Source organism: Delphinus delphis, chromosome 9, assembly GCF_949987515.2.
Source record: "Delphinus delphis chromosome 9, mDelDel1.2, whole genome shotgun sequence".
NCBI classification, from domain to species: Eukaryota; Metazoa; Chordata; class Mammalia; order Artiodactyla; family Delphinidae; genus Delphinus; species Delphinus delphis.
The window spans coordinates 61236561-61257588 of record NC_082691.1 but is presented as its reverse complement, the minus strand read 5'-3'; the positions used below and the strand labels follow the sequence as shown (position 1 = coordinate 61257588).

At 42.1% G+C, this 21028-nt stretch overlaps 1 protein-coding gene across 3 annotated transcripts in view; it reads right to left on the bottom strand.

Annotated features, from left to right (window-relative positions):
- PLEKHA8 (pleckstrin homology domain containing A8) overlaps positions 1-21028 on the bottom strand; it is a 115621-nt gene that overhangs the window by 25982 nt on the left and 68611 nt on the right. Inside the window, exon 14 of one of the 3 annotated variants that reach the window (XM_060020664.1) lies at positions 17034-19809. The exons of 1 other annotated variant lie outside the window; for it this stretch is intronic. In XM_060020664.1, the coding sequence (XP_059876647.1) occupies positions 19612-19809 (198 nt within the window). In that variant the 3' untranslated portion in view covers positions 17034-19611. Of the gene's footprint in view, positions 1-17033; positions 19810-21028 lie in introns of those variants that run through there. One more of the 3 variants, XM_060020666.1, reaches the window with a different exon arrangement.

The following is a 21028-nucleotide window of genomic DNA, read 5'->3' as shown; positions in this document are numbered from 1 at the left end:
TTTTTGTGTGGTGTAAGGAATGGATTGAGGTTCATTATTTTCCCCGTATAGATAGGCAGGTGTTCCAGCACATTTTGTTGAAAAGATCTGCCATTCATCATTGAACTTCTTTGATATTTTGACCAAAATTAATTTGACTACATATATGTGGGTTTATTTCTGAACTCTCTCTTGTTCCTTGATTCTTTATACCATACCATCTTAATTACTACAGCTTTATAGAAAGTCTTGTAATTAGCTAATGTTAAGTCCTCCAACTTTGTTAACGTTCGAGATTCCTCTGGTTATTCTAGGCCCTGTACATTTCCACATAAATTTTAGAATTAGTTCATCAATTTCTGCAAAATCCTACTGGTATTTTTTAGACAGGTTTATTGGGATATAACCCATATACCACACAATTCACCCATTTAAAGTTTACAAGTCAAGAGTAAAATTCAAGGATGCAATTCAAAGTATAGAGTTCATGCAATGAGTTTTGGCATATTATTGCTTTATTATTAAGTTAAAAAATTGTGAAAAATATATGTAATATAAAAGTTGCCATTTTAATCACGTTTAAGTAAGCATTAAGTACATTCACAATGTAGTACAAACATCACCAATATCTAGTTCTGAAACATTTTCATCATCCCAAACAGAAATCCTGTAACCAGTGTGCAATAACTCCCCATTACCCTTCCTCCCAGCCCCTGGTAATCTCTACTTTCTGTCTCTATTAAATTTGCTTACTCTTGATATTTCATGTAAATGTAATTGTACAATGTTTGTTCTTTTGTGTTTGGCTTACTTCATTTAGTATAATGTTTCCAAGATTTGTCCATGTTGTAGCATGTATCAGAACATCATTCCTTTTTTTTTTTACGGCTGAATAATCCATTGTTTGTACAGACGACATTTTGTTTACCAATTCATGTATTGATAGACATTTGGGTTATTTCCACTTTTGGTTATTGTGAATAATGCTGCAACGAATATTGGCATACAAGCGTCTGTTCAAGTCCCTGCTTTCAATTCCTTTGCGTCTATGCTTGGGAGTGGAATGCTGGGTCTTATGGTAATTCTATGTTCAGTTTTCTTTTAGAAACTGCCGAACTGTTTCCACAGCACCAGCACCATTTTACATTCCCACCAGTAATGTACAAGGGTTTCAGTTTCTCCATATTCTCTCCAATCCTTGCTACGTTTTCTTTTGTTTGTTTTTCATTATAGCCGTCCTAATAGGTGTGAAGTGATATCTCATTGTTGCTTTCATTACATTTCTGTAATGACTAATGACGTTGGGTATCTTTTCACATTCTCAATGGCCATTTATATATCTTCTTTGGAGAAACGGCTATTTCTCTTTTGCCTATTTTTAAATCAGGTTGTCTGTCTTTTTGTTATTGAGTTATGCCTTCTATTTATAGTCTGGATACAAGTCCCTTATCGGGTATACGGTTTGCAAATATTTTCTCTTTTTTTGTAGTTCAGCTTTTCACTTTCTTGACAATGTCTCTGATGAGCAAAAGTTTTTTACTTTGACGAAGTTCAATTTATTTATTTGTTATTGGTGTTGCTGCTCATGCTTTTGGTATCATATCTACATGCTAGTATTTTTACTGGGATTACATTGAATCTTTAGATCAATTTTGGAAGAAATGACATTGTGATACTGTGATTTATAATAAGAAATATATCACATTTCTTCCATCCGGCTGTTCCTGTGGTATATCCTTTTATAATAAACTGGTAAGTGTAAGTAAAATGTTTCTCTGAGTTCTGTGAACTAATTTAGCAAGTTAATTGAACCCAAGAATGGGGTTGCAGTCAGTGAGAGGCACAGGTAACAATCTGGACTTGTGATTGGCATCTGAAGTCAGGGGAGGTAGTCTTGCAAGACTGAGCGCTTAACCTGTGGAATTTGACGTTTTCTCTAGGTAGATAAGGGCAGAATTGAATTGAATTGAGTTGAATTGTAGGAAACCCAGCTGATATGAAAGAATTGCTTTGTGCCGTGATAAACACACACGTACACACACACACACACACACGCACACACGTCGGAGGCATCCTGTCAGATCTTCTAACCCATAAACATGGTATAACTTTAAAAATTTACTTTAGGTCTTCTATATCTTGTCTCAGACATATCTTACAGTTTTCTGTGTAGAGGTTTTATACATATTTTATTAAATTTATTCTTGATTTTTTATGCTATTTTAAATGGCACTGCTTTTCAAATTTTGTTTTCTAATTGTTTTTTGCTAGTATGTAGAAATACAACTTATTTTTCTATACTGATCTTGTCTCCTGCAAACATCCTATATTCAGCTATTAGCTCTAGTTGTCTTTGTAGAGTTCTTAGGGTTTTCTGCTGCAGACATACATCCTTTGCAAATAAAATGTTTTACTTCTTTCTTTTCAATCTGTACACTTTTATTTCTTTTGTTGCCTTACTGCACTGGCTAGAACCTCAACTTCAATAACGAATGGAAGTGGTGTGGTTAGAACAAACATCCTTACCTGTTCCTGATCTTTGGCGGGGTGGGGGGGGCGGGGGAAACATTCATTCATACTGTTAGGTATAATGCCACCCAGTGTTACAGGCTGAATTGTGTCCCTCCAAAAGATATGTTTAAATCCTAATTCCTGGCAGCTGTGAATCTGACCTTATTTGGAAACAGGGTCTTTGCAGATATAATCAAGTTAAGATGAGGTTATACAGAGTTAGGGTGGGCCCTAAATCCAATGACTGGTATTATAATAAGGAGAGAGAGATTTGGAGACACAAGGGGAAGACAGCCACTTAAAGATAAAGGCAGACATTGGAGGGATGCTGCCATAAGCCAAGGAACACAAGGATTGCTGACAAACGTCAGAAGCTAAGAAGAGGGGGCACAACCCTGCCAGCACTTTGATTTTGGACTTCTAGCCTCCAGAACTGAGAGAATAAATTTCTGTTGTTTTAAGCCAACTAGTTTGTGGTAATTTGCTACTGCCCTAGCAAACTAAAATACCTAGTTTTGTAGTAAAAGATGTTCATGAAGTTTTGGTTTTGCTTTCTTGTTGTTGTCTGTTTTTATGCGGAAATTCAGAGACTGAAAAATTATACTGTTGCCATTCCCATCTTCCCAGAATCTTTCTTCAAGTCACTGATTTTGTTTTATGGTTAGCACATGGTTTAGCTTGGTGAATGTTCCACGTGTACTTGCAAAGAACTTGTATTTTGTAAATGGATGTAGTTTTCTACAAATGTCAGTGAGGCTGAGTTGGTTGATAGTGTTTGTTAGGTCTTTGGTCACTTGCAACCAAAAGAGTGCTAACTGGTACAATGTTCTTTATGCTCCCACTGCATTGCCACTCCCTCTAGGAAGCCTTTGTGCTATGCTCTCAACTAAAGGGACACACTCTCCCCTCTGGGATCCTGAAGCATTTTGTTTACACTTTTTGTAGAGCTTGTATTACATTCTGTTTAATAAGAAAGTAATTCAAGAACATGTCTTATCTCCATTCCTAGACTGAAAATTCCTGGAGAGCAGGGTGTGTATGATTCATTCCTATGTCTGCAAGGCACCTATCACGGTGCCTTGCACACCATAGGTACTCGCTTGTTTGCAGTGTTTTACTTCCTGCCTGGTTGTGGAGATTTTTGTCAATAGAACTCAGTTTTACAATGCAGGGACCAGCACGGGGCTATATTAGATAGATTTCACTTTTGGTGTGTGATTAAACATCTTATTTTCTAAAACATAAGATATTTTAAATAATGTTCTTTTAAAAGAAACTTCCACTCCTACCAATCCTGAATATTCAGCAGATTGAAACAAATAACCATAAGAAACTTAAAAGAAAAAGCCTTAAGTATAAGTGATGACATTTATGAACAGTCTAAAGATGTCCTTCCTGAGAATGTAATTTCCTTTCTGTCTACGTGCAATTAGACTGAGCTGAGGAGGAATTAACTACATGTCAGAAGCAGGTACCTCTTTAACCACTCCACCACCACAACTTAACTAGTACTTGCCATGTGCCACGCACAGTGCTATGTGCTATAGATATGTTCATCTCACATACTCCTCATAACAACGCCATCTCAGTCTTAAAGACAAGGAAATAAAGATTCAAGGGGTTAAATGATTTGCCAAGATGATCCAGAGTGTAAATTACAAGGGCAGAACTAGAATCCAGACCTGTCCATTCCAGTCCCATGCAGTTTCTACCCTCTCGCTCAGGAAGATAAGAAGGGTACGGATGGATCTGAACAAAATGTGAGCTCCCACTACGTGTCCAGGAGATTCGAACGTGGGCCATGACGAAAATACCTACAGGCTTGTGCCTGTCCAGGTGAGTAAGGCAACACGCCAGGGGATTTTCACACGCTGCCACATTTAATCCCTGCAAGGAAATCAAGAGCAGGGAGTGTCACCTCATTCTCTCGGTTTACAGAGGAGAAAGCGAAGCTCAGAGAAAGTAACTAGCTTGCACAGAGCCCAGCAGGCAGGGATGGCAGAGCTAGGATCCGACTCCAGGTGTCTGCTCTCCTGCATCAGTCACTTAGTGGTAAGGACGTGGGCTCTGGAGTCAGCCTGTCTGGGCTCACGGCCCAGTTCCACCTCTCACATGCATGCTCCTTGGGCGGACAGAGCAGCATTTCTAAGCCACAGTTTCTTCATATATAAATGTAGTTAATAATAATAGCATATACTTCCGGGTTATTCTGAGGGTTAAATAAGATACTTTGTATGAAGTTCTTCACACAGTTCTGGGTGGTACATGAAGATTCATTCATTGTAATTTAGGAAAGAGGTAAAGACTAACGGAAAGCAAAGACTCAGCCCAGTGTCCTGGTGCTGCTGCAGAGTCAAGCAGTTATGACTTAACTGGACCCCCAGCTGGCCCTCGTTTAGGCACGTTGCTCCTTTTCCTTCTATTAACCACAGAAGATTGTGTCCACATGTCATGTGGAGGCAGAAAGCATTGAGAGAGAAGGTGATAATAGTGCCAAAGGCAAATGTCTTGGACTCATTTGAAAATTGCTCAGGCTTCTTTCAGTTACAAGTGCAAGAAGCAGGGGGAAGTGTTGGTTTGTACCACTGGGAGAGGCGGGCGTGGACCCGCCCCAGACACGGTCTGACACAGCACTCAGCAGCGTCTATCCACGTCCTCTCGCTCTCTGCCCTCCGTGCTGCCGTTCCTCAGCTCTCTGCTGCCCCCATCTACCCCCTCCTATCTCAGACCTCCACACGCAGCCAAGGGAGGCAGGCTGCCCACGAGTCACTCTTACGCCACCGCAGGTTGGTAACCCTAGAGAAAAGGGATGTCTTCGTCAGCTGGGGCTGCTATTCCAAAATACCATAGCCTGGGTGGGTTACACAACAGACGTTTATTTCTCCCAGTTCTGGAGGATGCAAGTCCAAGATCAGCAGGCAGGCTGGCTGGTTCTTGGTGGGGGTCCTCTTCCTGGTTATGTCCTCACATGGGCTTTCTTGGTCATGGCAGAGACCCCTTGCCTTCCTTTTACAAGAGCACTGATCCGATCAGGAAGGTCCCACCCTCATGACCTAATCTAACCCTAATTACCTCCAGAAGACCCCACCTCCTAATACCATCCCACAGAGGGCAGGGTTTCAACATATGAATTTTGGGGGGACACAAACATGCAGTTCATAACATGGATACTCTTTCCCAGTGTCCAAATATATGATCCTGGAGGAGTCCCAGGGTGGGCCCATTCTGGGTCCCATGCCCACTGCTGTGGCCAGAGGGCTGGGCACTGTGACTGGGGGCCCAACCAAAACTCAGAGCAGTGAAGGGGCTGTCACTCAAAGGAATAAGAGTGTGTTCCAGAACAAGGGGAGAGGAGATTAGGGCAGAAAAATGTATTAGATGTTCTCTGGAGTGAGGGGGAATGTCCTATAGGAAGTGTCAGGTCCACCCTAATGCCCTGTGAGCTCTTCTTCTGGAATCCTTCAACTGGGATACAGCTACGAGGCATCACAGAAGGCTCTAGAACTCAGGCAAGGAAGAGGAAATGCAGCGGTCTCCGTGGAAACGGGATTAGGCGAAGGTCTCCTTTTTGAAGGTGGCATGACATTCAGTGCGGGGAAGGGACCTGCCCTAGAGGCAGCACTGGATCCTCTGCGAGAGCAGGGACAAGTGGCCAAATTAAGAAAAGGCTTATTCAGCTAGGAAAACTCCAGGCATGATGGCCTTTAAAGTTTGACTTCCTGTTAAAACAGTAATAATAACAACAACTATTCCTATCACCACCACCGTTTTCAGAGCTCTTACCTTGAGCTCGACACTGTGCTGCGCACATTATGTACAATTCCTGATTGGATCCTGATAACCTTTTGGGATACTGATTATGCACCACAGATGAAGGAGTCTTCCAGTTCTACAATCCTGTGATCGTCTTTCTATACCAATCAAGTCAAAGATTTGGGATTTTATAAAACTGTGTGACAGAGAGAGGGTCCTGAGTTGCTCTCATGCATGCCGCAATAGAATATAGGGCTCCCGTGGGTTTGCACCAACATAATGTTGAATGGTCCTGAAAACAGATGCTTACTGAAGACAGGTTACTGCTGCACTCTTGCATCTGCCATCCCTGGAAGCTGAATTTGATCAGCACAAGCTAATACCGAAGTGCAGTTCTATTGACCAGCAATTTCACCTGGGCAGGGGAGGGGTTGACGTTTCATTTCCAAGCTCCCAGAAGCACAAAGAAAGAAATCTTTCAGCATCTCCAGTGGACTGCAGCCAATTCATGTGCAAAATTCCCAAGTTGCTGAGTCTTTTTGGCTTCCTCTTGTAAGATGACTGTCAGCTACTCCAAATGGCTTCTTTTTCTATTTTTTTCATGTTTCAGATGCACTGGGCAAGTCAGCAGGTTTCATACTGGGTGTTCCATTTTTTCCTCCTTAGCCCCAAAGAATATAACACTCATAAGCTGTATAAGATGGGATATTTAGATGAATAATATATGAGTAAAGAAATAGCAGCTTATGAGTGAAAAATAACCAGGGGGAAAAGGAAAGTGTGGTGAGATTAAGTTAAAATTTTAAGGTACCTTGCTAGAAGTTATAAAGCAAATGTCACTATAAGGGGCAGCATATGTCAGAGGTCCACTCACACTATACGATGATTTTAAACCTTGTTTTAGACGGGGCCTCCTACCCTAATTTTAAAATAAAAAGATAGCATAGTTGGGCTTCCTTGGTGGCACAGTGGTTGAGAATCTGCCTGCCAATGCAGGGGACACGGGTTCGAGCCCTGGTCTGGGAAGGTTCCACATGCTGTGGAGCAACTAGGCCCGTGAGGCATGGCCGCTGAGCCTGCGTGTCCGGAGCCTGTGCTCCGCAACAAGAGAGGCCGCGACAGTGAGAGGCCTGCGCACCGCGATGAAGAGTGGCCCCTGCTCGCTGCAACTGGAGAAAGCCCTTGCACAGAAACGAAGACCCAACACAGCCAAAAATAAATAAATAAAATTAAAAAAAAAAAAAGAAGATAGCATAGTTATCAAACAAAAGTCAAGCAATATAATAAATGACAAAGAAAAAAGTAAAACTACATCAATACCCACTTAAAAATAACCATCATTGGGCTTCCCTGGTGGTGCAGTGGTTGAGAGTCCACCTGCCGATGCAGGGGACATGGGTTCGTGCCCCGTTCCGGGAAGATTCCACATGCCGTGGAGCGGCTGGGCCCGTGAGCCATGGCCGCTGAGCCTGCGCGTCCGGAGCCTGTGCTCCGCAACAGGAGAGGCCACAACAGTGAGAGGCCCGCGTACCGCAAAAAAAAAAAAACAAAAAAACCCCCCATCATTAACTTTAAATATCATTCCTGACTTTTTTTTAACACAGATACAGATTAAAAAGAATAGAGGATATTTTTATAAACATAGATGTATACTTATTTTTTCAAATTTATTTCTAATCATATTAAGTTTTTAAAAAAGCATTCAGGTAGTTTGCTTGTATTTAGGATAAGAAACTAAACTGAAGCCATTACTAAACTTTAAATATTTCTTTATCCCAAGAGGTATTTCTTTCAAGATCCATTCAAGCTTATTAAAAAAAATACCATTACATATATACTTTATAACTTTTTATTTTAGACAATATCAGCTCTCTGCTATGAAAATAAGAGATTGGCACTCTTATACCTCCCTTTCCCCACTTTCAACTTATTAGTTATATTATAAAGGTTTATAATATTTGCAATCTGTATCTACAATACAACTACAATTCCCAGTTTGGTCTTGGTTCTTTATATAAATTCAATGCTCACCACCAGTCCTTTTATTTGATTAATTTCTCCTATCAAATGGTTTCTTTAAGAAGGGCTCACGGGTGTTGCATTCTCTGAGTTCTTGCATGTTTAAGAGTACTTGACATTATATTTGACAACTTGGTTGGCAATAATATACTAATCTTCAGAAAACTAAAAATAGAATTACCATATGATCCAGCAATCCCACTCCTGGGCATATATCCAGACAAAACTATAATTCAAAAAGATACATGCACCCCTATGTTCATAGCAGCACTATTCACAACAGCCAAGACATGGAAGCAACCTAAATGTCCATTGACAGATGAATGGATAAAGAAATGTGGTATATATATGCAATGGAATATTACTCAGCCACAAAAAAGAACAAAATAATGCCTTTTGCAGCAACATGGATACAACTAGAGATCATCATACTAAGTGAAGTTAGTCAGAAAGAGAAAGACAAATACCATATGATATCACTGATATGTGGAATTTAAAATACGGCACAAATGAACCTGTCTACAAAACAGAAACAGACTCACAGACACAGAGCACAGACTTGTGGCTGCCAAAGGGGAGGGAGTGTTAGGGAGGGATGGATTGGGAGTTTGGGGTTAGTAGATGCAAACTATTATATATAGAATGGATAAACAAGGTCCTACTGTATAGCACATGGAACTATATTCAATATCCTGGGATAAACCATAATGGAAAAGAATATAAAAAAGAATGTATATAGGTGTATAACTGAGCCACTTTGTTGTATAGCAGAAATTAACAAAACATTGTAAATCAGCTATACTTCAATAAAAAAATAAATTAAAAAAATATACTTAAGTCACTCTTTTTTCCCACTCAGAACTTTGGAAACATTCCTCCATTGCCTTCTGTCACTGAATCTCTGAATCTGGTGGTAAAGAAGTTTGAGACCCTTTGGTGTTTCTTCCTAACCACTGAGGAATTCTTTCTTCATTCTTTAAGTTCATTAACTTCATCAGGATACGTTTTGGTGTCAAGTGCTTTCTCTAAGATTCCCTATAACATAGTGTACTTTTTCAATCTGAAGATTCATTCCTTCATTCCAGGAAAACATTTCTGTATTATATCTTTTAGTACGTTTTTAGTTCCTTTTTTTTTTGGATACCAATTAATGTTAGAATACCTTTTTCTTTCTACAATTGTCCTCTCAAGAATTAATCTTGGCTTTTTAAATTCTTCATTCACTTGCAGTCATCTCAAGCCTTTTCTTCTATGTTACCAATTCAGTTTTCAACCATGTTTCTTGCTATTTCTAATTCATTGATTTGTTCTATAATAGCGTTATTTTGGCCAAGTTGTTTCCTTAGCTCTGCAATCTGCCCTTTTATCTCATTTTGTTTAATCAGCTCACATGTGAGCTCTTGTTTTACTGAATTCTTGTTCTTTTGATGTTCTTTGACAACACAATATACCTGTAGGAACTTTTGTTTCTTAGGTTAGCTTTTCTTCCCTATTGGTCTCCTCTGTTCCCCACTCTGCTCCCTTTGCTGCCTGTAGCATATTTATGCAGTTACCAGGCCATTTAATTGAAATTTGCTCATGCTTAAGGTGGGCAAGTCTGTTCAGACCATTTATCTGCCTTGATATGGCATTGGTATATTCTCCTTGGCGTATTTCCCATCTTATTTGACAGCTATTTCTCTTCCTCTGTGAGCTTGTGTTCTATATACTTTCCTGCATGGATGATATTAAAAATATTTAATAACTAGCATGACACAGACACTGAATAAGCAGAAAACAGGTTGACCACAGCTCTGGGGCAGGGGTCCGAAGGCTCCTCGTTAGGCCACAGGTTATCCTTTTAGGTACCGGATTGTGGGGTGGTCTGGAGTTGGGTGGTTCTCGTGAGAGGGGCTGGGGTCAAAGCAGCATGAGTCACTTCAGAGAGCGATTATTTACTGCCTGGTATAAAAGCATTTCGATATTTTAATAACCAGCACAGTCATACCAGTGCGTACCAGCCAAACCTGAGCCCTGCTTGTCTGCGTGGGGGAAGGAGGAAGAGTTGTGTATACAGGCTCTTATTGGAGGGACTGGACTCTGCTCTGCCTTCTGATAGTTATGTTAAGTCCTGCACCAGTGTGAACTCCGAATGGAGAGGAGAGACTATCTACTATAGCATGGGGGAGAATACCCTCGGGATGTGGCTTCTTCTCTTAAATCAGGGATGCGCCGGTTGTTCCTGTTCCTTATTCACCCATCTCTCCCCAGCAAAATCCCCTTCCACCTACCCACACACACACACACACACACACACACACACACGCACACGCACGCACCAGCCCCACTCAGAGGAAGAAAGAGATGTCTACTCATCCTGTCCAACTCTCCAATCTTCTTTCCAAAATCTGAGATTTTAATGAGAATTCTAGATTTTTCAAATTCCCTCAATAAGGGCAGGATTAGGAACTCTTCTCATTCTTGCCAGAAAAACATGGTCTTTTTCTTTGGTGATCATCTTTTGAAGTTTAGGGCACAATGACAAGGTCGGGCTCCTTCTTTTGTTTCATCTCTGGTGAAATTGTTTTTACTGGTTTTTAATTTAAAAATGTTTACTTTTTATTTATTTATTTACTTATGGCTGCTTTGGGTTTTCCTTGCTGCACACAGGCTTTCTCTAGTTGCGATGAGTGGGGGCTACTCTTTGTTGCGCTGCGCAGGCTTCTCATTGCAGTGGCTTCTCTTGTTGCGGAGCACGGGCTCCAGGCACGTGCGCTTCAGTAGTTGTAGCACGTGGGCTCAGTAGTTGTAGCACACGGGCGCAGTAGTTGCAGCAGGCCAGACCTAGAGCGTGGGGGCTCAGCAGTTGTGGCTCGTGGGCTCGAGCACAGGCTCAGTAGTTGTGGCGCAAGGGCTTAGTTGCTCCACAGCATGTGGGAACTTCCCAGCCCAGGGATCAAACCCGTGTTCCCTGCCTTGGCAGGTGGATTCTTAACTACTGCGCCACCAGGGAAGTCCCTCCATCAGTGTTTTTGTTTGCTTGTTTTTTAAGTCCTTCTATTAATTCTAATGTACAAATGGGGCTGAGAACCATGAGCTGGACTTTGCCTTCTAATTGTTCATAACTTGATACACATAAGCACCATTAAAAAAACATTTTTTTACCTGCATTAACGAAGGCAAAATACAAAAAAAACCCATAAATTATTTATAATCTGAGTGTTCGGTCAGTAATTCTTGAGAAGCCAAGGAAGCAGGAAGGACTAGAAGAGATGTGTATGGCTTTGCTTCAAAATATTTTTATCTAGCTAGATAACAGTAGTAACACACCTGAAGGAACCAGGGAACACCATCAGAGGTAATGCTCAACTTCTAAGATAGTCCTGGAAACCTCCCATGGACAGGAAGGCACTGTTGGGTGCTGGGCACACTATTTTGAAGAAAGTGAAGTTTATGGTTTAGTGAGGGAGGCAGCTACACTGATAACCAAAACATGCACCAAAGAATGAGTCCAGTTCTCATGTAGTCACACTTCCCAACATCAAGTTCTAATTTACGTGGTATTGTTTAGAAGTGCAGGAAGTGTTTAGAGGTGAAATTGATGGCTGGGATTTACTGCGTCTGGGCAGTTTCTGAAGAGACTCAACCTGGGTTTTCAGGAAGGGGAAAGGGCAATGCAAGTCTGTAAAGCAACCTGAACCATGGCATGGAGTCATCAAGGATTTTCAGAAAGACAGTGAGAGGCTGAAAAAGCAGAGAATTCAGAGATCAAGGCTGCAGCCGCTGGGAGTGTGCAGGCCAAGACAGGCCTTCATAACAAACTGGGAAAAGAGTGTAGAAGTGAGGGAGTGTAGGGTGTCTGAATTTCTTGCCTGAGAGATGAGAATAATGGTGATGCCACTGACTTAGAAGGCAAAGCTTAAGGGGCAACCACGTTTGGAATTGGGGTTTCAGACGAAGGTAGGACATCTAAGGATCAATGATCAGGAGGCAGATGGGTCTGGATTGGAGCTCCAAGACCGCAGCCCAGGTGAATGACCTGGTTATCCACACTCCATATTCCAGGTGTATCCACATTCTTGTAAAACAGTAATAAAACAGAAAACGTACCAGTATTCTCAGGTTCTGGAAGAATAGGAAGCAGTAGACATTGCCTCTCCTCAGCTGACCCCTCATTAGCACAAGGCAACTTTGCTCTCCTGCCCACCAGAAATGAGGACAGATGTCCAAACATGGTCTCTTTTGAACCCACCTTGGTTCCTCCTCCAGGAAGCTTATCTTTTCATGGTTTCCAACTACTGCAGAGGGCGGAGCTGAGGGACAGCGATTGAGTCTTCACACACACATATCTGAGCACACTGCTCCAGGTAGGTATGGGGGAAGGCAGGAGATGGTCAGCTAGTCCTTATACCGCCATCTCTGGGAGAACTGATGCTTACAATTTGCAAGAACAAAGCCATTACAAAAAGGCCCCTGGGGTTTTCTGGGGGAAGTGAACCTAAGTTAGAATAAGCAGAGCCCATACAGACTGACTTCAGGTCTGGAGAGGCGTTTCCATTTTACACAGTGAGAATGATGGTGGTGGTGGTTCTTTGACGTATATCACTTGGGTGTTTCTGGACTTGCCCATATTCAGTGTGGAATAAAGACACACATGCTTGTCACAGGGATTATTTCAAGGAATAGAAGACCGCTAAAAGCAGCGTAAGCAAAAAAGGTTATGGTCTTACCGTAAAGGTACAGGGTTCTCAAGGGGAGGAATTCTAGGGCGGGAGCTAGAAGTGGGAAAGGGAAAGCCAGCCTTCAAGGAAAGTTTGCTGGTGTGTGGCAACTACACAATTCCTCATCCTTGCTTCTCGGTGTACCTGCACCATCCTTTCCTTTCCCACCGGCTTTCTCTTCTTCCCTCTCTTGCACGTGGCCCAACATGGCCACCCCAGCTCAGACTCCACAGGACCCTTTTACTTAAACACCTGCCACACTTCACTGGTTTCTCTCTCTTCCTTCAACCCTCCCTGTCCCAGTTCTAACTGGCCTAGCTCATGTATTTAAAGAGGTGGCTGGAGAGGAGGCCGTGTGGGCAGGGTTGCACCCCATCGCCAGCCACACGTATCTATCTATCTGCAGGCATCTTAACATCCACCAACAAGTATCAGAGAGTGAAAACCTAACAAGTCCAACCCTACTTCGGCACCAAGTGATTTAGGCAAAAAAGTATCTGCTTTGAATGTAACCAAACAGCAACTCAGACGTTAAGCACAGCAAATTCATCTCTTTGTTCTGCGTTTGTGGTTTCTCTGAAAACAGAATTAAACCAGGCCAAAGAACACAGCCACCTGTGACAGGAGCTAGTCTTTCTAGTGTGCTTAGAACACCCAGGGGCAATGCCATTACAGTGGTCATTTGATGTTTCAAAATTATGTTTTGTTTAGGTTTAAATAGTTTGTTATAAAGATTCTGGAGCTAGGCTGCCTCAGTTTGTAGCCTGGCTCTACTCCTCATCAGCTGTGGGACCTTAGACCAGGGGCTTCCCCAGTCTGTGCCTCAGTTTTCTCATTGTAACTTGGGGTTAATAACAGTACCGGCCCCATAGAGTGATTAGGAGGACTAAGTGTATTAATATCTGTAAAGAGCTTGGAGTGATGCCCAGCAAATAGTATGTGTTCCATAAATGAAACTTATTACTGGCATATTCATTAAGCAAAAACCCACACAATCTTTAAGAGAAGCACTTGATAAAATACTTTAAAAATAAGTTTATTATAACTAATGAATATAAAATCTGACAGATGTTTTCAAATATTTTTGCAAAAAAAGTAAATCCCTCCCTTGTTCCCCCTCCCCACAAGATACAGAGTTAGAACTTGGACAGAGTTTTACATGAAACCTAAACATGAAATTCTCATTTATCAGTTGATCCTTAAAGGCTCCAACACATTATATTCTAAGTAAAGGTCCATTAAAATTAAGGAATCAACAAACCACTGGACACTTGCTTTCTACTGTTGCTTTCTACTGTCATTATGATGCTCATTCAAAATGCTGAAGGACAAGAACAGGTAACATAGGATTGCATGTGACAGGTATTCAAAGTGCATGGATCTATGAGATCACAAACAATGGAGATGAGAATACTGGGGGTAGAATTAAACACTGACTTAAAAAAGCAACCCAAGGAAATCTATGTACATTGTAGCCTTTGGCATCTGGTCTAACATCTTTCTTCTTTATAGAGACATCATTTTGTCCAATCTATTAACCAGATTAAATCAACCTTAACACATGTCTCATCTGACACAGATTGTCCACAGCCAATTTCATATGAGGTAGTTGGGCTGTTTACTGACATTCTAGTGAAAATTGTCATGACACAAAGGGATTCATGCATCAAACATGCCACAGGAGACTGGCTCATTAGCCTTCTGGGAAGCAACAGAATTACTTCTAGATCACCTGTCTTGTCACCACTGACTCCATATACACCTATAAACAGACACAGATACGCAGGAGTCTGTGGATGAGATCAGCTTTGCAAGGGGTATCAACCATTTCAGGGTGGTTTCTGTTTATAAAGTACAGGGAAGAAATACTGATCACACTTTAAAATATATAAAATAGAATGGACAGTGCTTAAAACAAGCAAGATCTGTCGTGTTCTCACATAGCTTAGCTGAAAACATTTGTTCACGCTCAAAGAGAAGTGATTGAAAAGGGTAACCGAAGAATTTTGAAAACTTTTGCTTTGCAGAGTAGTGGTATGTTTTTTCCTTTTAATTTAAAGCTATATAGAAACAGTGGAGAAGAAAGATCAATGCCTGCGTCAACCGTACCGCTGAGGATCGCTTCCAAGTGCCCTGATGCAGCAGCGCAACAAGAAATCATGCAAATGGCTTCTGTACACAGGCTACTGCCTGCGCCAGGATAGGACTGGGGGCATTTCCAGAGGAGGTCTACTGAACAGTATGTTCATGGAATTGCTGAAAGGACCCTAACACCCTTGTAATAGATAAGCAGTCTTAAAATACTATTAGACAGCTAGTGGGTATTTTTGTCATTCTTATGAACCCCTGAGTAAGCAACTGCAGACCACAAAGGGCCGCCCAGAAGCAGAGTGTGTTTCTAAGTAAAGCACTCTATGTGCATGTCACAGGGACACGGGCTGCTGTAGACACTGAAGCTCATGTACAGAGTCCACCAGATCACAAACGGCATGGAAGTCAGCCCCTCCAAGACCAAACACGTTAGCTCAGCTAACAGAACAATGGCTTAAAATGTACTGTACTTATAAATTCTAAATCTAAAAAAATTTTTAAAGGTTGATAGTTCACCTTAAAAAAAGAAATGAAACACAAGGGCAGGGAAGCTGAAGAGTTATAAAACCCATGACTAATTATCAGAAGCAACTGATTTTAATCGATGATTCAGAAATGCACCATCATGTAACCAACTTCTTATAGGACATAGTCGTTTAGTAGAGAAAAACATAAAGTGTTGTTTCAGGAAGTTTCCAAAATCACATCGTCTTGTATCGCTCATGACCCTTTGACTCTTCCTACTGACTTAAATGATATTTCTTCATACATATGACTTTCACAATCAGATTAAGTTTCCTTAGTAAGACACCTCTTCCTTCAGCTCTTTTACTTACTTCAAATTTAATAAAGAAGAGTATAATTTATTTATTGGTCCCTACCACATATTTTTCTTAATTAAAAACACTTTTCCGAAAATATAAAGTTGAAAGCATTAACTTTTGATTAATTAATAATCAAAAAGAGGAGACTGCAAACCTTTCCAGCAGCCCTCATCTAATAACAGATCACCTTTCCTAGATGCTACACACCATGCGGTCACCTGCTTTACAGCTACACATGGGAACAGGGGTTCTTTAAGAAGCTCTTGCAGTCTGGGAGGGGAAGAGAATGCCCACTGACTGGGCACCTGACCCCGGCTAGGTCTGTGCCAGATGCTCCACATATGTGCTCGAAGCTGCTGCTGAGGAACGGAGCAGAACAGCTAAGAAAGGGGATGGATTTGGTGCTCTGATGGGGGCACTGTTCGCAATCATTAGTAACAGAAGAGGAGAGAGAAGCAGCAGGGCTCAACTATGGAGTTCAGATATCCCTCATCGTGGAATATGACATTTGGGGAGCATTTATTTTCAGAATGACACACAAATAATGATAACAAGGCACCTGAAGCCACTACTTACACATCCTAACAAACTCTGCCTTTCAAAGTCAATGCCCTGGGGACTGATGTGCTCAACATTCCAAGAGCCCCAGTTCTAGAACTACCTGAGGAGCTGGATCAAGAGGTGATGAGAAAATCATTTCTACCTCAGAGTCACAAGTTGGTTCTTCCCCAAAAGGTATCCCTCTAACTTAACATTTTTGTCAAGATTAAGTATAATGAATCAAATCTGCTTTCAAGGACAAAAAAAATTTGCCATCATGGAAAGGATTTTGTTCAGTTAGACAAATATATATTAATCCCTCCTAAGTGTAAGGGCTGGCTTCTGCTGCGGGGAAGTGCAGACATGATGAAATTATGTGTATGGAAGTGCCTTATAGGAGGTCATCCAAATGCTACTTATTAGTTAGAAGACACATTACCTTTTCTTTTCCTTCAGGATCTCTCTAAAGGTTACTCTAGAAAGGGAATCCTAAAAAACGTTTGAGCAACAAACAAACATACTAGCGTTTTCCTATCTCCTCTCATTGTCAGAGAAAGAAAGCTTAGAGGTCCCAGGAATCTTAGAGGATTATGGAGAGAAAGCCTTATCTTTTCTCTTTGTCCTTGTCTTAGATAGTAAATGTCAATTAGCACATATTATGCCTTTAAATAAAATGGAGAAGCAAATACTGCAGGTCCAGGAGGAAGCTCTGACCGTGCCAAGCGTCAGGCCAAGTTGAATTTGTCATCTAATATGAAGTTCAATTTCCAGAGCTTTACGCATCTTAGGTAAACTTAGTATGCTCCAGTGAGGAAAATACCTATCAAAAAACATTACCCCTTCCTGTAGGGTTGGAAAAGTGTTGAGTAGGTAATGCAACTTATTCAAGTTATTCAAGCTACTCTGATCTGGGTTCCCAAAGATCCCAGATAATATGAAACCCTTCTTTCCCAGAAAACTGGGTCATATACACCAAGGCAGTACCAATAGAACCGCGAAATGGCCGCGCCGAGCAGCGTTCTTTCTGTGTGTATTCAAAGCCTCGGTGGAAAATCTGAGGTATTTTCAATGTGCCCACCTCTCTCCCAGAGACCAGACCAGCTCTCCTGAGGTGTCGGGGAGCACCACCACTTGCTCCGAACAGTCGTGCTTCACAACACTTACAATCTCCTGGCAGCATCCCCACCCAATGGCGCAATGTCTAATGTGCATTCATTCAAGGTAAAGCAAAGGCTGGTGGCTTTTTCTTTTTCCCTTTTAGGAGGCTCTGTAAGGGCAGGAAGTCTAACTTATCCCCTAGTCCTGCCATCCTGTTCACACTAGCCAGAGAAGGAGGTCCGCACTAATTACTCGTCGGAATGGGAGAAGACAACATACACACCTTAGCAGCTGCTAACAGCAAGCGCTAAGATACAAAAGAATCAACATCACTTGAGCACCCTTTTTCTCCCTAGCCTTAAAATATTTGATGTTGCTTTTCTAAAGGTTAAGCATTTTCCAGGAGTCCTTACTGAGCACAGTATCTGCTTCGTTAATTTGAGCTACATAAATGCCCATTTGTTTAAAGACAGACAAAAAAAATCAATACCCCTCCCTACATTAATCTCTCACCTAAGGAGAGGGTTCTCTTTGCCCTCGGGACAGCATCACCTGTGCCCCTCAAAGGAGCTCACCTTCTACCCGGGGAGCTTCCCTTCCAGCTACTTAAAGCGAGTAGCCCCTGACAGGGAAGGCAGCCATGGCCTCTCCCCGCCGCCCGCTCTTGGCAGCCTGGCCCACTGAGAGACAAGGCCACAGTCCTGGCGTCACACTCTTCGGGAGAACGCCTACACAAGGTTGCTTTGTGAAAGGCTTAAATCCCACCTTTAAACTGTGACACAGTCCCAGAGCTTCTGAGATAAGATAAGCAGCTGCATTTAGCTTACTCTGCACCACTGGTGATAAAGCCAAGACTGATCAGAGAGCACATTCAGAACAGTGGTCCCTGAAGGCCTGCTGGCTCAATTAAGAAACCTGCTGAGTAAACTTGCTCCATTTCTCATTCTCCCTTTAAATACTTCATTTCAACGATAGCCTCTTCCTCTTTGAAAAAAAAGGACACATCATTTAGTTCATGCAGAAGACTGGGAATTCGGTAAACTAGAATTTAATCTCGTAGCTCTTCAACCCTGTGTGCACAAGAATAACTTGGGAAGTTTATTCAAATTCAAGGTTTATTATCCTGAGTCCCAATCCCACAATTCTGGTTCTTCAGGTCAAGGTAAGGCCTGGGAATTTGCTTTTCAAACAAGCACGCCATGTGATTCTGATGCAGAGGTGGTCCAGTTCACATATGGAAATCACGCGGCTCTTCTATTCAGTGGCTGTGTGACTGAGCAAATCCCTCGACCCATACACCTTACTTTTGAAGTTTAATAATAATCCCTGAATGTCATGGTTTTGCTCTGATGTCCAACTCAGATGATGCCGAGGAAAGCAGGCTGGCCAAGGGTGTGCACTGCACAGGGGTCACCTCAGGTGACCTGTCCCACCCCTCCCATACTGTCCTCCAGCTCGGGGCTGGGACATACCACTCATCTCTTCAGAGCCAGTCTCCTGGCCCATAAACAGGGATGGCACTGCTCGGTCACAACCAACGTCCCGGACACACTGACTACACAGGCTCTTCTGGCCCACAGAGCCACAGAGGAGAGGATTCTTTGCAGGACGTCTAGGAATAGCAAACTCTACATTTCAATAGCTTCAACAAAGGGGCTGAGCTCCCTCTAAATTTTTAGTCTAATTCTAAATTGATTGAAACACTGGCTATGAGTTACAGTCCTTGATAAAAAAATTGCTCATTTTCAGCTTGGGTTTGGGTGGCCCATTAAAACTAAAAGCAAAACACAATACTAACAAATTCATTTGTCAAATCTGCTCTTATAACTCGCTGTTCACGTCTGTGTAACAGCTATGATTTGGTTTCCAGGAGGCCCTTTGAACTGAATATATAGCACCTTGATTTTTAAACACACAAAACATATATGCATTTAAAAAATTATACATAAAAGCACTAGGCTTTGCCTCCTCCTCTCCATCCCCCCAAGTAAGGGATTGGAGAGGACTGAAGCTGCTGCTGGAAATTAAGTAGGGCAACAAAACACTTTAGCGAACTTTATTCCCTGAAGTTAGGAGGCGGCGCTGCCCTGCAGACATCATACCACCTCGTCAGACTCCAGTCCGTGGACCTCATATAAAGTGTCCAGTATCGCCAGCTGCTTTTCCATGGCGGGGAGGTAAAGGCTGAGGTCCCTCTGCATCCCAACACTGAAAGCTGCTTTCTGGTGGTCGCCTTCCTTAATGGTTAATGCAGCCACAAAATCTTCATAGGATGGAGCTGCCCTCAGAGCTAACTGCAAAAGAATTGCCCGTGAGAAGCTGCACCACGGCTCGCTCTCTTGCACATTATACTCATGCACAAGCGCATGCGTGCACACACACTCACACACATACAGAGCTGAGGGGAGCAAGAGTGAAAAAAAAAGGCATACAGCCTTTCAGCTCATGGACTCTAAAATTACGTTTCAAGCACCAAATCACTTTAAGGCTAGAAGAAGCAAGTATGTTCTTGGGCCATCTTGAGGATGCATAATCCCATCAAGTCAGGGAATGCTGAGAGAAACAGTTTGAAAAAAGCTCCTTTCTCATTCACAGTGATCCAGCCTCTTCCGGTTGAGTGCTCAGGATGACCTGCATGCGTGCTGCTACCACAGTCTTTGTCGGCACGTGGCCAGCCTGGCAGGGCGTCTCACCATCCTATTTGTATCTCATCTCCACGTACTTTCTTTGCGTGTCTCCTATTTCCCCCTACATGGATATTTCCTTTGTAGTCTTGAATATCTTCTAAAAAGGAAGGGGGTTAACATTTGTTGTCTGCTTGTACACTGATGCTTTAACGTATTTTATCCCAGTTAATCTTTGTAAGAACCCTGTACAATTTACATTCCTATTTGACAGAGAGACATCACACAGCTAGTGAGCGCCAGGGCCGGGATCTGAACTTAGATTCATCTCTATGCTTTTTCAACTACACCACCAACCACACTGCTTCCCTGATGGAAGATTTCCTAAGCTCCTTATAGCTCTCCTCCCTTTGCAGGCCAACTGTTCCCTAAGCTTGCGAAAATCTATCTGGCACCTACTGGCTTGGCTCCGCTGAGTTCTCTGGAGACTTTTTGGAATCTTGAATAATCATTCTGCAGTGGCTTCCTTGAGCTTCCTTATACTGAAAGTCTTTTGAGAATCAACCCTCTCCTTTTTTGCAACTGGAAAGTGACTGGCATTATGCAGTGGTTAAAGCACAGGCGTGGGTGAGGAGACCTGGACTTGAATCCCCAATCTTTTACATATTAGCTTGAGGAATTTAAGCAAGGTGATTAAACTCCTAGAACCTCAGTTTCCTCATCTATAGAAGATGACTGATAGCACTTTCCTTATTTGAGGGATTAATGGGACATGTAGGATGTGTTTATTCCACTGCCTGGCACACAGTGAATACTCAAATAATGATAGGGGTACAGGGAGAGCAGAGAATGAAGGGAAGGCAACTGTCCAAAAATATAATGTGAGAAA